Source organism: Cnephaeus nilssonii (assembly GCF_951640355.1).
Source record: "Cnephaeus nilssonii genome assembly, chromosome: 7".
Lineage (NCBI taxonomy): Eukaryota > Metazoa > Chordata > Mammalia > Chiroptera > Vespertilionidae > Cnephaeus > Cnephaeus nilssonii.
In genome coordinates this window covers 79,180,153-79,192,542 of record NC_137078.1, presented here as the reverse complement: position 1 = coordinate 79,192,542, position 12,390 = coordinate 79,180,153, and the positions used below count along the sequence as shown (strand labels likewise).

Sequence of the window (12,390 nt, the reverse complement as noted above, 5' to 3'; positions counted from 1 at the left end):
TGAAAATTAAACAAAGAAAACCTATAGATGATCAAACACAACACAGCCTCATGAGCCTCTACTTCCTCCTCCGTAAAGTAGGAATGAAAATACTTTTCAGCGTCATCGTGAGGTTGGAATGTAGTTTATATATGGCCCAACACAGTGCTTGGCACATAGTTCCAGTGTATTTTATTATTCAACTCTATGGCTAATTAAGGTGAACAACAGAAGGAAAGAAAAGGGAAAGGATAAAGGAAGGTTCGCTGGTGAGGTAGGAAAAGAGAGACTTAGAGAAACAGTCATAGAGGGAAAGACAGAATGAGGGGTCAAGAAAGAGACACCCTTTGAGATGACTGTGGCTAGAAAGCAAGGAACCTGAAGGAAATGCGTTTGAAGAGACAGGGATATTATCAGGGCAGGCTGGCTGGCCTGCTACCAAGTGGCCTCAGAGGTGACATTTACCTTGGTGGACTCATCATGGTCCAAGCTCATAAACTTGGCTTAATAGTACTAAGAGAGAGTCTATATGCTGGGGAGCAGATCATACTAACTCAGCTCCTATCCTGCTATCAGAACCGATGTGTTAATATGCGATGAGAAATGGAACTGCCAAGGGGGCCAGAATGCTCGCATTGCCACGTCCAGCAAATTCTTCCCCTGCAGGGAAATGTGCACAGGAAGCCGACCTGTGATGTGCAGGCTGTGCTGAGAGTGTGAGGAGAGGGAGTTGGGGTGGGATGGTTAGAATATTTGATGGCATCAGGCTCTGAGAGCCCTGTGCCTCCAAATCCTCAGTGGGAATAAACTTGCTCTGGTACCTGAGTGACTGTACTGGGGGGCATGGGTGGGAATGGGATCCATCAACAGATGCTTCTCTGACTTTCTCTTTTTTAAAATCTTAGTTCTATTTCTTTTTTAAAAAATATTTTTATTGCTTTCAAAGAGGAAGGGAGAGGGAGGGAAAGATAGAAACAACAATGATGAGAATCACTGATTGGCTGTCTCCCTCACGCCCCCTACTGGGGATCGAACTCACAACCCAGGCATGTGCCCTGACCTGGAATTGAACCGTGACTTCCTAGTTCATAGGTTGATGCTCAACCACTGAGCAACACTGGCCAGGCTTAGTTCTATCTCTGATCAGCCAACTTCAAGATTGAAGCAGTCCTCTCAAATTTGAATTACCAAAGTAATATAAACTAACAAAAATTTCCTGAGTAAAAAGTGAAAATATCCATTCACTCTACACATTCCCATTTCAAAATTTAAATCTTGTTAATAGATTGACCTATACCCTTCATGATACACACTCACACACACCTTTACAGAAAGTAAGTGTATCTGTTGGCAAGGTAAACAATGTTGATTATCTATCCCAATACCTCTTCCCTCTCATATTTTTTGTTCCTGAGAAATCCCCAGTTTTGTTTATCTACTGCAATCCTTTGCTCAGAGAAAATGATGCTATCTCCAAGTTCAGGGATGAATAAAGATTGTTATTGGCTAATCATTTTTCAGCCATTCCATGTCTGAATTTAGCTTAGGCATGGGTGTGTGCTGCAACCATGGCTTTCTGAATTGGGGATTCTAGAAAAAGTTTTCCTCCTAATGTCATGTCTGCATTTGACACCTGGAGCTGCTGCATCTTGACATGGGGGTGGGACGGATTTCAGAAAGACACCAGGGAACAGGAATCATAGGGAGCACTGTAGGGTCTATCTGCCACAGACAGAAAGATTTAAACCTCAAGTGAAAGAGAGAGAAGTTATCGGGTGCATGGACACATCTCCCAAGAATGAACTGAACAAATTGGCAGGAGATGGAGCTGGGTCTGGAGACTGTCAGATAGTGAGGCAGCTGCTCTAACCTTTTAAAAGAAGTCTTAACCCTAGCCAGTTTGGCTCAGTGGATAGAGTCGGCCCGAAGGGACCCGGGGTTCGATTCCGGTCAAAGGCACATGCCCGGGTTGGGGACTCGATCACCAGTAGGGGCGCGCAGAAGGCAGCTGATCAATGATTCTCTGTCATCATTGATGTTTCTATCTCTCTCTCCTTCTCCCTTCCTCTCTGAAATCAATCAAAATATATATTTAAAAGAAGTCATCTGTTTGCTCTCTCTTTCTTTTTCTTCCCAGGGTCATATTTCTCTGGTTTCTTCTTCTTATAGTATAGTTGCCTCATTTTCCTCTTTGTAGACAGAGGGCTCACCTCAGCCTACTTACAGCATCTGGCCCCTTATAACTCTGGTCTGCCCGTGACAATGGCTTGTTGTGGTGTCTCTGAAGGCCCAGGTGGGTTTTCATTAGTGGGTACTTTCCTGCTCCCACTGTGCTCTACAAGCCTCAGGCATGGTCAGCTGGGGTCACGAGGCCACTAACATAGTATACGAAACAGTTCATAAACAACTCAGCTGCCCTGGCCGGTTTTGTTCAGCGGATAGAGAGTCGGCCTGCGGACTCAAGGATCCCGGGTTTGATTCCGGTCAAGGGCATGTACCTTGGTTGCGGGCGCATCCCCGGTGGGGAGTGTGCAGGAGGCAGTTGATTGATGTTTCTCTCTCATCGATGTTCCTGACTATCCCTCTCCCTTCCTCTCTGTAAAAAAAAAAATCAATAAAATATATTTTTTAAAAACTAAAAAAAACCCCACTTGGCTAACGTTTACTGTGCCAGGTTCAGGAGATAGTATTGCACAGTGATTCAGAGCACGGGCAGGGGTAGGCTTGAACCCCAGCCCAGTCTCTTTCTACCTCTCTCCGCCTTTTCTTCACCAGTAAAATGGGGAATGGCAATACCCGTGACACAAGACTGGTGGGAGAATGGGAGTGTGGTTGTGGGTAATCAAGTATCCTAAAACAGGGCTTCTGCTCCCTCCCATTGGGACTGAGAAACCATGTCTGGAAGAGCTCTTGAGTGATGGGTGGAATTTGAACAGGAAGGAAAAAGAAAGTTTATTCGGAAAAAGAGACGAGTTGAAGTGTAGACTTACAGGCAGACATGAACAGAGTGCTTGAGGAACAGTGAAAGGAGACTGATGTAGCTTGAATGTTGGGCTCTTTTTAGATGTAGGAAATCATGTCAGATGGTAGCTGAGAACAGTCCTGCCAGGGAGGACCACAGAGCATTACTGTAGGATGGGTGGGGGAGGGATGAGGCAGTGTGCGAGGAGCACTCATTTGTGAGCAGCTGGCAATGCGGATTGGATTGGGCAAGGCGTGGACTCAAGTGTGGTGTACTGTAATCAAGCTTTGCCTGCGACTCCAGAGATCTCTCCGCCACAGAGAATATCTGCCATCTCCTGCCACAATAGGGTAAGGGGGGCTCTCTCAACACAGTGAAAACGAAGAGAATAAACTCTGAGCAGATGTGGGAGACATTTTTGGCTGTTTACCCAACTCACGCTTATTTCCTCCCTTTTGGTTTCATTCACCCTTCTCTGAGTGGCCTTGACAAGGGATTGGCTTAAGCAGCATATGACACAATTCTAGCCAATCAGAAGTGATGGGAAATCAGCCGGAAAAGTTCATCTTACTCTTTAAAAGGGTTATAAGACAGCCATTTCCTCTCCTATGTCTGGATATTGTCAGGTAGGACCTGCTTCCATTCTTTTTCAACCATGACGGGAAGGCCAAAGAAACCATAGACAAGATTATCTGATGCCCCAGTGTCGTTGAACCTCTGGACTAACCATCTCGAAAAACAGCCTACTTAAAGACGCCTCAAAATGTGGAGTAATAAGCCTCCTGTACTTTAATGGGGGCTGAGACCACCAGAAGCACACCACCTGAGATCTTATCAGAAATGCAGAATCTCATCCTGGCTGGGTAGCTCAGTTAGAGTATTGTCCTGATACAACAAAGTTGTGGGTCTGATCCCGTCAGGACACATACAAGAATCAACCAATGGCTCTAGTCAGTTTTGCTTAGTAGATAGAGCATTGGCCCATGGACTGAAGGGTCCCAGGTTCAATTCTGATCAAGGGCATGTACCTCACTTGCAGGCTCCATCCCTGGCCCTTGTTGGGAGGCATACGGGAGGCAACCAATCGATGTGTTGCTCTCACATCAATGTTTCTCTCTGTGTGTCTCTCCCATTCCCTTCCACTCTCTAAAAATCAATGGAAAAATATTCCCAGGTGATGATTAACAATAACAACAAAAACAACAAAAATCAACCAATGAATGCATAAATTAGTGGAACAAAAAATCGATGTCTATGCACTCTGGCCTACCATTGGGCCGCCTGCACTGACATGATACATTCCATAGTGAGTAAGCCAGTTTGAATCAGGTCTGCTACTTGGAGCTGAAAGCATTCTACTTAATTCATATTTACTACCATGAATTCTCTCAAATTCACTTTCCTGGGCTCCAGACCTACCCACATTTCCCAGTCTTGTGCCTCCTCTTCCTGGCTTTCCTACAATTCATTTACTTAAGAAGAATCAGGTGCATACTTTTTATGCCAAGCTCTGTTTTCAGACACTACAGATAGAGCAACCGATGAAACACAGTTGCTATCATTACGGACCAGTGAAGAAGCAGACAATGAACCAAACTGCTTTCTGAATGAATAAAATAGTGACTAATGCGGAGTAGGAGCTCCATCCGTGCGGACTGGAAGAGTTATCTTTGTCTATAGAACATCACACCAGAGTCTGGTTCAACAAACAGCCCTGGGACCTGAGGAGCAGACCCTGTTCTTGCAGCCCTAGAAATCTAAAAAGGAAAACACAACCTGGGCCTGCCCTCCGGAGCTCAGAGTCCGGAATGACCCGTGGAGGTACTGAGTGCTAATTCTGCCAGGCCCTGTGAGCGTGCTCCACGTAACTCTCTCATTTAGTCCTCACCACTCCAGAAGATTGTCCAAGTACAGACCGATGGCTCCGGACACAGCAGGCCTGGGACCAGGCAGCCTGGATAGTGAGAAGGCTCTGGCGAGCTCTGACCCTTGGGGTTTAGACCTGCTCCATGTGACCTCGTGCAAGCCCCGGTCTCCCTCGTCATGCGGTGCTCTAGCGCCTGGGTGGTGTCTGACTCTGGGCCCCCCACCACCACCTCCGGGCTCCAGGGGCTGCCTGGGTGTGTGGGAGGGGGGACCTGGGGCAAACAAGAGCAGTCGCTGAGATCAGCAGGGAGGGGGCCGGTGAAGTCAGTGAAGTGGTCAGTGGGGAAGGAGACCGCTGGAGAGGGACGACCATAGACACTCACTTTCCTCCCCACGCTGCCCCCTGCTCCCACGCCCTTCAGCGCCCGCCAGGACGGGCCTTCTCCTGGGCTCCAGAGGAGGGCACCCCTTTCCCCTTCGGGCGCCCCCACCCCGCTGCCCCAGGCTGAAAGGCGACAAATCCTCTGCGGGTCACTCGGCTGGATTTGGCCGGGGACTCGCGGTTCGGCCACTTTCCTTCTCTCCTCCGCGTCCACTCCCCCTCGCCTCGCGACCACTTGGTCTGCGCCGCCCGCATTGTCTGTGTGCCGGGCCCGCCCGCACTGCGGGGAGAGGCGGGAGCCGCCCACGCCGCGCCCGGCGCTCCGCGTCGCCGTCTCCCTGGGACGCGCGGGGCTGCGCGGCGCGCGGGAGCCGGGCGGGCGGCCATGGCGCGGCGCGCCGGGAGGTAACCCGCCGGCCGCCGGGAGCGCAGGCGGCCATGGCCCGGCGGCGCCGCCGCGCCTGCATCGCGCTGTTCCTGGTGCTGCTCTTCGCCTTCGGCACCCTCATGGGCCTGCGCACGCTCAAGGCTCCGGACGGACTCCCGGCTCTGGGCCCGGGCCTGGAGCTGGCGTCCTTGGAGCGACGCCCGGAGGGGGGCCCCGCGCCCGCGCCTGCCGCCCGGGCCCCCGCCGCCCCCGCCGCGCCGCCGCCCCCGCCGCCGCCGCCCGGCACCGCGGGTCCGGGTGGTCCCCCGGAACCGGCCCCCGCAGAGGCTGAGCCCGTCCCCGGGCAGAGTCTGCGGGTCTACTCGGACCTGCACGCCTTCTACTATTCGTGGTACGGGAGCCCGCGGCGCGAGGGCCACTACATCCACTGGGACCACGTCATGGTGCCGCACTGGGACCCCAAGATCTCGGCCAGCTACCCCCGCGGCCGCCACAGTCCCCCCGACGACTTGGGCTCCAGCTTCTACCCGGAGCTGGGGCCCTACAGCTCCCGGGACCCCGACGTGCTGCGGGAGCACATGACCCAGCTTAAGGAAGCCGCCATCGGTGAGCCCTCCCCACCCCCTCCCCAGGCGTCCCTGTCCCCCAGCCTCACCCTCTTCCTTCCTCCACCGCAGCTCCACGTGGTGCAGTCACCCGGCCTTTGGCCCCACTCACCCTTCAGCCTGGCTTCGTACCCCTTCCGCGAGGCACCGCTCCACTTTCTATTATTCACACGCACCCACTTCTGCCTTCTGAACCCCAGCTATTCAGGGCCCTTTCTTGGGGGCAGACCTGCTGGGAGAGCCTGTGGAAGGCGGTTGGGCCAGAGCTGTGCCAGGTACGACCTTCATGTCTGTTGGGTTTCTAGGTCTGGGTAAGTGAAGCCTGGATATCCCAAAACGGATAACCCGCAGGAGTCTTGCATTCAGAGTAGCGCCTGGGTGGCCGCTGCCTTCGTACCAGCTCCAGGGGAGAGCAGCAGCCCTCCCCGCGTCTGCCGGCTGCAGGGAGCACAGTTTGTCCACGTTGCAGGGTGGACTCTGCTCTGTGTGCAGCATGGAGTCCCGGATCTTCCCTTAAAGTACTCTGCGGAAAGGAGGTCCCGGGAGCCTCCTGTAGGCAGGCCGGGTGGGAGGCTCACCTGTTTCAGATTTTGTCATTGAATTAATTCCTCTGGATTTTAGAGTACATGTCAGCTTATCTGGAAACGGGTAGTGTGTGAGGGAAAACACTGAATGCCAGAGACACTGGGGGAGGTATTCACAGATAAATAACACGTCTATCCCTCGGGATTTTACAGTCTAGACAAATGCTATTTCCCACCAGAAGAACCAGATGACCTCTCTGCTCAGGGCTCATCTCCCTTCAGCACCCAAGAGGTGCTCCTTTCTTCCTGGCACAGTTCTGTGCCTCCCGGGTGGGTGTGGCATTGTCCACCCATTTCCCTTTGTTCTACTACTTGCTAATATCAGCAACAGCGGGGACCCCACCCAGGCTTTTCTCAGGCTCCTTCTCCGCCTGATGCGTTCAGCTCGCCCCAGACGCTGCGCTTCAGCACCGTGGGTGAGGACAGCTCCAGGACCCGGGATCAGATCTGCAGGAAGAGAACCTGGCAGGAGCCTTGCTGGAAGGTTTCATTCAGAAACCATTTTGCGGTTGGAGGTGGTCTGTGAGGAAACACAGCTCTGCCGCGGGGATGCTGTGTGTCTCTGAAGCAGCTTGTGTTGTGTTTCAGGCGTCCTGGTCCTGTCCTGGTATCCACCTGGCATGGCTGATGATAATGGGGAACCCTCCGATGACCTGGTGCCCGCCATTCTGGACACCGCCCATCAGTACAACATCCAGGTGAGTCTTCAAGAAGAGATCGAGTGCCCTCTGGCCCATTCTGGAGATTTTCCCTCTTCTGCCCATAGGGATAGTGCATCCACCCAAGTTCTTGGCATGAGCCCAGCTATGGCAAAGAAGTAGCAAGTGTGGTGTTGGGGGTGGGGTTCTAATAAATACTGCCTATGTCACTCTAGTTTTCGGTTCTGAAAAAAAGTTGGGAAAACTAAATATAGGAGAAATGGGAGACTAAATATCAAAATAATAGAGTTTAAGTTGGAGACCCTGATGCTGGATAGAGGGCAGGTAAGAACCAAATGGACCCACAAACAATTCCAGCCTCAGCTTCCTACTGGGAGGCAGTGCTGGGCCTCAGGGAGCAGAGCACACCTGTTCTCAGCAGCTAGGCTTGCTTTCAAGAGGAATGAGGGAGCTGAGCTAAGCATGTCCGGTTATTTTCCCCAAATGCACCAATTAAGTAAGTCATTCTCCTCTCCTGTGGCGGAACAATGATGAAGAAGAGCCTCACTCCCATTCCTGAGCCCATCACCAACACGCGTAATAGGTCATAGCACATTTTCCCATTGACATAGCTTCAGTATAATTCTTCTCACAGTTTTAGGCCAATCACTTGAACTGGCAGATAACTTGAAACCTATTAGCCATCCTGCCACAGCCCAACAGAATGACTCTCCCCCCCCTCCGCAAAAAGAAGTGATGCCCAGGTGTGGAGGTGGGCAAACTTCTTGCCCGAGGGCAGTGGCTGTTTTATGTCTATAGTGCCCACCATTGCCGGGCCCTCTCCTGAACTCAGCCTCTCCTCTAGGCCATCGTTGGAGCATCAGCCTTATAGGTTGTGACCCCTGGACAGATACTCACATGACCAGTGTCTCCTATCTGTGGCAGGTGGCCTTCCACATCCAACCCTACAAGGGCCGGGATGACATCACGCTGCATGACAACATCAAGTACATCATTGACACGTAAGGCTGCTCTGGGGCATGGACTTTGGTGGGGATCAAAATGGGATAAGGATAGAAGGTTTGGAGGGGCAGGTCAAGAGACACACGGGCAGAATGCCTGTGTCCCCAGAAATTATTTTATAGTAAGAGAGTATTGGGCTTTAGAATCAGGAACCTAGGTTTGAATTTTGATTCTGCAGCCTCCAATCTGTAACAAAGGCAAGCCTTTTTTTTTTTTTTTTTTTTTTTAAGTATTAATTTCAGAGAGGAAGGGAGAGGGATAGAAACATCAATGATGAGAGAGAACCATCAATTGGCTGCCTCCTGTATGCCTCACACTGGGGGTTGAGCCTGCAACCTGGGCATGTGCCCTGACTGGATATCGAACCATGACCTCCTGGTTCATAGGTCAATGCTCAACCACTGAGCCACATGGCAAGCCTCGTAATTTGTGAGTCTTGTGAGAGTTACATGAGTTAATATATGTGAAAGTGGCTTGTGCAGTGGTTGCACATGTCATTCATTCATTCAAAAACATTTGTTGAGTGCCTTTAGTTGTCTAGGTACTGTCCTAAGCCCATTGTACGGTAGTAGGTAGGAATAGCAGTTTACATTCTAGTGTATGTAGGGGGTATAGTGGAAAAGAGAGTAGTTACACACACAAAAATCAAGTAGTGATCCATACTATGTAAGAGTAATAATAAAGGATAAAGCAGGGTGTTGTGTTTGCTAGAGTGTGTCCCACAAATATTTTAGAATGGGTGGTCAAGTGAGCTCTCTGAGATGACATGTGAGCTGACACCTAAATGAAGAGGCAGCTCTGCAAAAATCCGGGACAGGCAGACATTCCAGGCAGAGGGCTGTCAGATCCAAAGGTCATAGTTTGGAACAAGCCCGACACTGCTAGAAAGGCCAGTGTTGCCAGGAGTGTAGAGATAGATGGGATAATAGCAGGAATAGAAGTGGGCAGGGCCAGATCAAGTAGGTGGGGCCTTGCGGGTTTTGGAGCAATCAGATCTGAGTTAGACTTTAAAAGAGAATGGATTATAAGGAGGTAGAATTGGGAGCCTGCAGTCCAGATGAAAGGTGACGTGGCTTGGCCTAGGCAGGGAGGTGAGGCTTGACTAAAGGAATGACAAGGCTGGGGAGAGGAGGGAGGGAACCAGTTCTTGCTTAGCGGCATGACAATCCACTTATGGAGACTGGCTGGATCCAAAATTGTGCTTGGCCATCAGGAAAGCTCTCATCCATGGCTGGTGACACAGCAGTGCTGGCTTCTGCCACCCTAGGCTGCCACTCAGGTGCTTCTTCCTCTGCTCCTCAGGTATGGCTCCCATGGCGCGTTTTACCGCTATAAGAACAGCATGGGAAAGAGCCTTCCACTCTTTTATATCTACGACTCATACCTGACAACCCCTGAGGCCTGGGCCCATCTCCTGACACCAAACGGGCTGCACTCAATCCGCAACACCCCCTATGATGGGGTCTTCATAGCGCTGCTGGTGGAGGAGGGCCACACCCATGACATCCTGGCCGCCGGATTTGATGGCATGTACACCTACTTTGCCTCCAATGGTTTCTCCTTCGGCTCTTCCCATCAGAACTGGAAAGCTGTGAAGAACTTTTGTGATGCCAACAACCTCATGTTCATTCCCAGTGTGGGGCCTGGGTACATTGACACTAGCATCCGGCCCTGGAATAACCACAACACGCGGAACAGGGTCAATGGCAAGTACTATGAGACAGCCCTGCAGGCAGCCCTGACAGTGAGGCCCGAGATCGTCTCCATCACCTCTTTCAATGAGTGGCACGAGGGCACCCAGATTGAGAAGGCCGTTCCCAAGAAGACGCCCACTCGTCTGTACTTGGACTACCTGCCTCATCAGCCCAGCCTGTACCTGGAGCTGACTCGCCGCTGGGCGGAGCACTTCATCAAAGAGAAGGAGCAGTGGCTGATGTGAGGGGCCTGCAAACAGGCCCTGAGGTGCCGATGTCCCAGCCTCACTGGAATGTTGTCTCCATGTGGGGCTCAGCTGAGGGTGTCGGCACTCGCTGTCTCCATGTCGGCAGCTGGTGCCTCTGGGTGGGCCATCAGGCCTGGGCCCAGGTAGGACCAGAGCCTGTTCCTCAGGCAGGTGGTGCTGGGTTGCTCTGCAGTGACAGGAAACTGGGCGGTGTTGCAGAGGGAACTGTAGAGGCTGGCAGGTGACTGGATGTAGCCCAGGGAAGCTTCACATCCTCAGTGAGAACAGACATAATCCCTTCTGGCTCTGAACTCAGCAGGTTGCTGTGGTGTGGTGGCGTCGCCAAGCCACTGCTCTAGGAAGGGTGTCAGGGTTCTGGGCTAGCATGCACCCTGCTCCCTTCTGCCACCCCTGCCCTCTTCAGGCCTCCTTCCCACATTGACCATCTTGTCCAAGTTAGGGAACCATACTTGAGATTTTCTAAAAGGGAAATTCTAGGTTTAAGCTATTCCCAGTAGATTCCTGAACCCCATTTTCAGAAAATAATCCTGAGCATTCACACATTAATTCAACACAGACTAACACTTTACTATGTGCCGGGAGCAAATGACCAGAAATGGTCCATCTCCCTTACAGGACCCAGCTTCCCTCACTTGGTATGTATGGCCTTGTAGCTAGTGCAGGAGCACAGCTATAGGTTTTACCTGTTTGCAGTTTTAACCACTGCTGGGCGTTCTGTTTTCTCTAAGAAAATACCTCTGTACTCAATCCTCCATTTTCCCAGATGAACATTTAGCTTCAGGGAGAGAACTAGGACTGCCCCCTCCCTTTAGCTGCCCAAACCGGAATGAGGCCCATTCACTAGAGCCATTTCCAGTGCTACTGTGCTTTGTATTATTAAACGATGTGGTATTCTCAAGTAAGCATTCCTCTTGCTCTCTTCAAGACTTCACAAATTCTGGCCCTGTAGTCAGATTTGGACAGACTAACATGAGGGATGACTAGTGTTAGCACAGTGAAGAGGGAGTTTGCTTAAGAAATTAGCAAGATTGCTAGAGGGAATATTTAACAAACCATTGCTTCTTTACAAATAAACTGTGTAACTGCAAGGACCCTCAAAGCAGGCCCTGGGACACCTTTTTGGCAAATTATTACGATCTACTTGAAAATATGTACATTGGAAACCACTGTATTGAGAAGTTTATGGACTCAAGAGTGAATCCCAATTCTGGGAACTGGGAAGCAAGGCAGAGGGGAGGTAGTGGGCCCTACTGGGTACCACAAGGACTCCCAGTTGCAGTTAGGTAACTGATACTAAACCCCACTGATGGACGGGGTAGGCCTGGTCACCTGCTTGTGACTTAGTTGGGGAAACCAAGGCAAGCAGGGACAGGTGAAAAGGGCTGGATGGGGTGACCTGTAATTTACAGAAGGGGTAACACTGAGTCCTCATTTCACAAATACACAATTTGAAAAATACCCAAAGCATGGCAGTGCCCCAGGGGATGGGGGCAGTAATTCTCTTATGTCCCTGATGGCAACCGGATTCAGTTCTTGAAGGCTAATCAGTATCAAGAGCCATAAAAATGTTCATATACTTTGACCCAGTAATCCTATCCTAAAGAAATAATCCAAAGAAGAAAAACAAACCATTTTCAAAGATGTCTAATAGAAGCATTATTTTCTCTGAAAGAAAAAGTTCAAATGCCCAACAATAACTATGTTTAACACACGGTATACATATGAATGCAGATAAAGGCTGCTGAGTGGACACTGGGTTTAAATAATGGTATCATTATAACGTGTTTTATGAATAAGAAAAAAGGCACTGTCTGAAGAGATAGTAGAGATCTAGTTTCCTACCCTCTTTAATTTGGATCCCCCATCCCACTCCTGCCAACTGAGCTGACTTCCCACCATTAGTAGAAAGCGATGACCCTCGGCCAGGCAACTGCAGCATGCCGCACCACCAGCCCCTGGTTCAGAAGAAAGTGTGTTTGGCCTGTCACTCTAGTCTTTAG

General features: G+C 50.8%; 1 protein-coding gene across 1 annotated transcript; it reads left to right on the top strand.

Moving 5' to 3' along the window:
• Positions 1 to 5,627: 5,627 nt before the first annotated feature.
• On the top strand, positions 5,628 to 12,371 carry MANEAL (mannosidase endo-alpha like; the record flags this gene model as incomplete). The annotated part of the gene is made up of 4 exons (XM_079777401.1): positions 5,628 to 6,183; positions 7,355 to 7,464; positions 8,350 to 8,426; positions 9,730 to 12,371. The coding sequence occupies 4 exons, from the start codon at positions 5,628 to 5,630 to the stop codon at positions 10,364 to 10,366; spliced, it is 1,380 nt and encodes a 459-aa protein (XP_079633527.1). The 3' UTR covers positions 10,367 to 12,371.
• Positions 12,372 to 12,390: the final 19 nt, after the last annotated feature.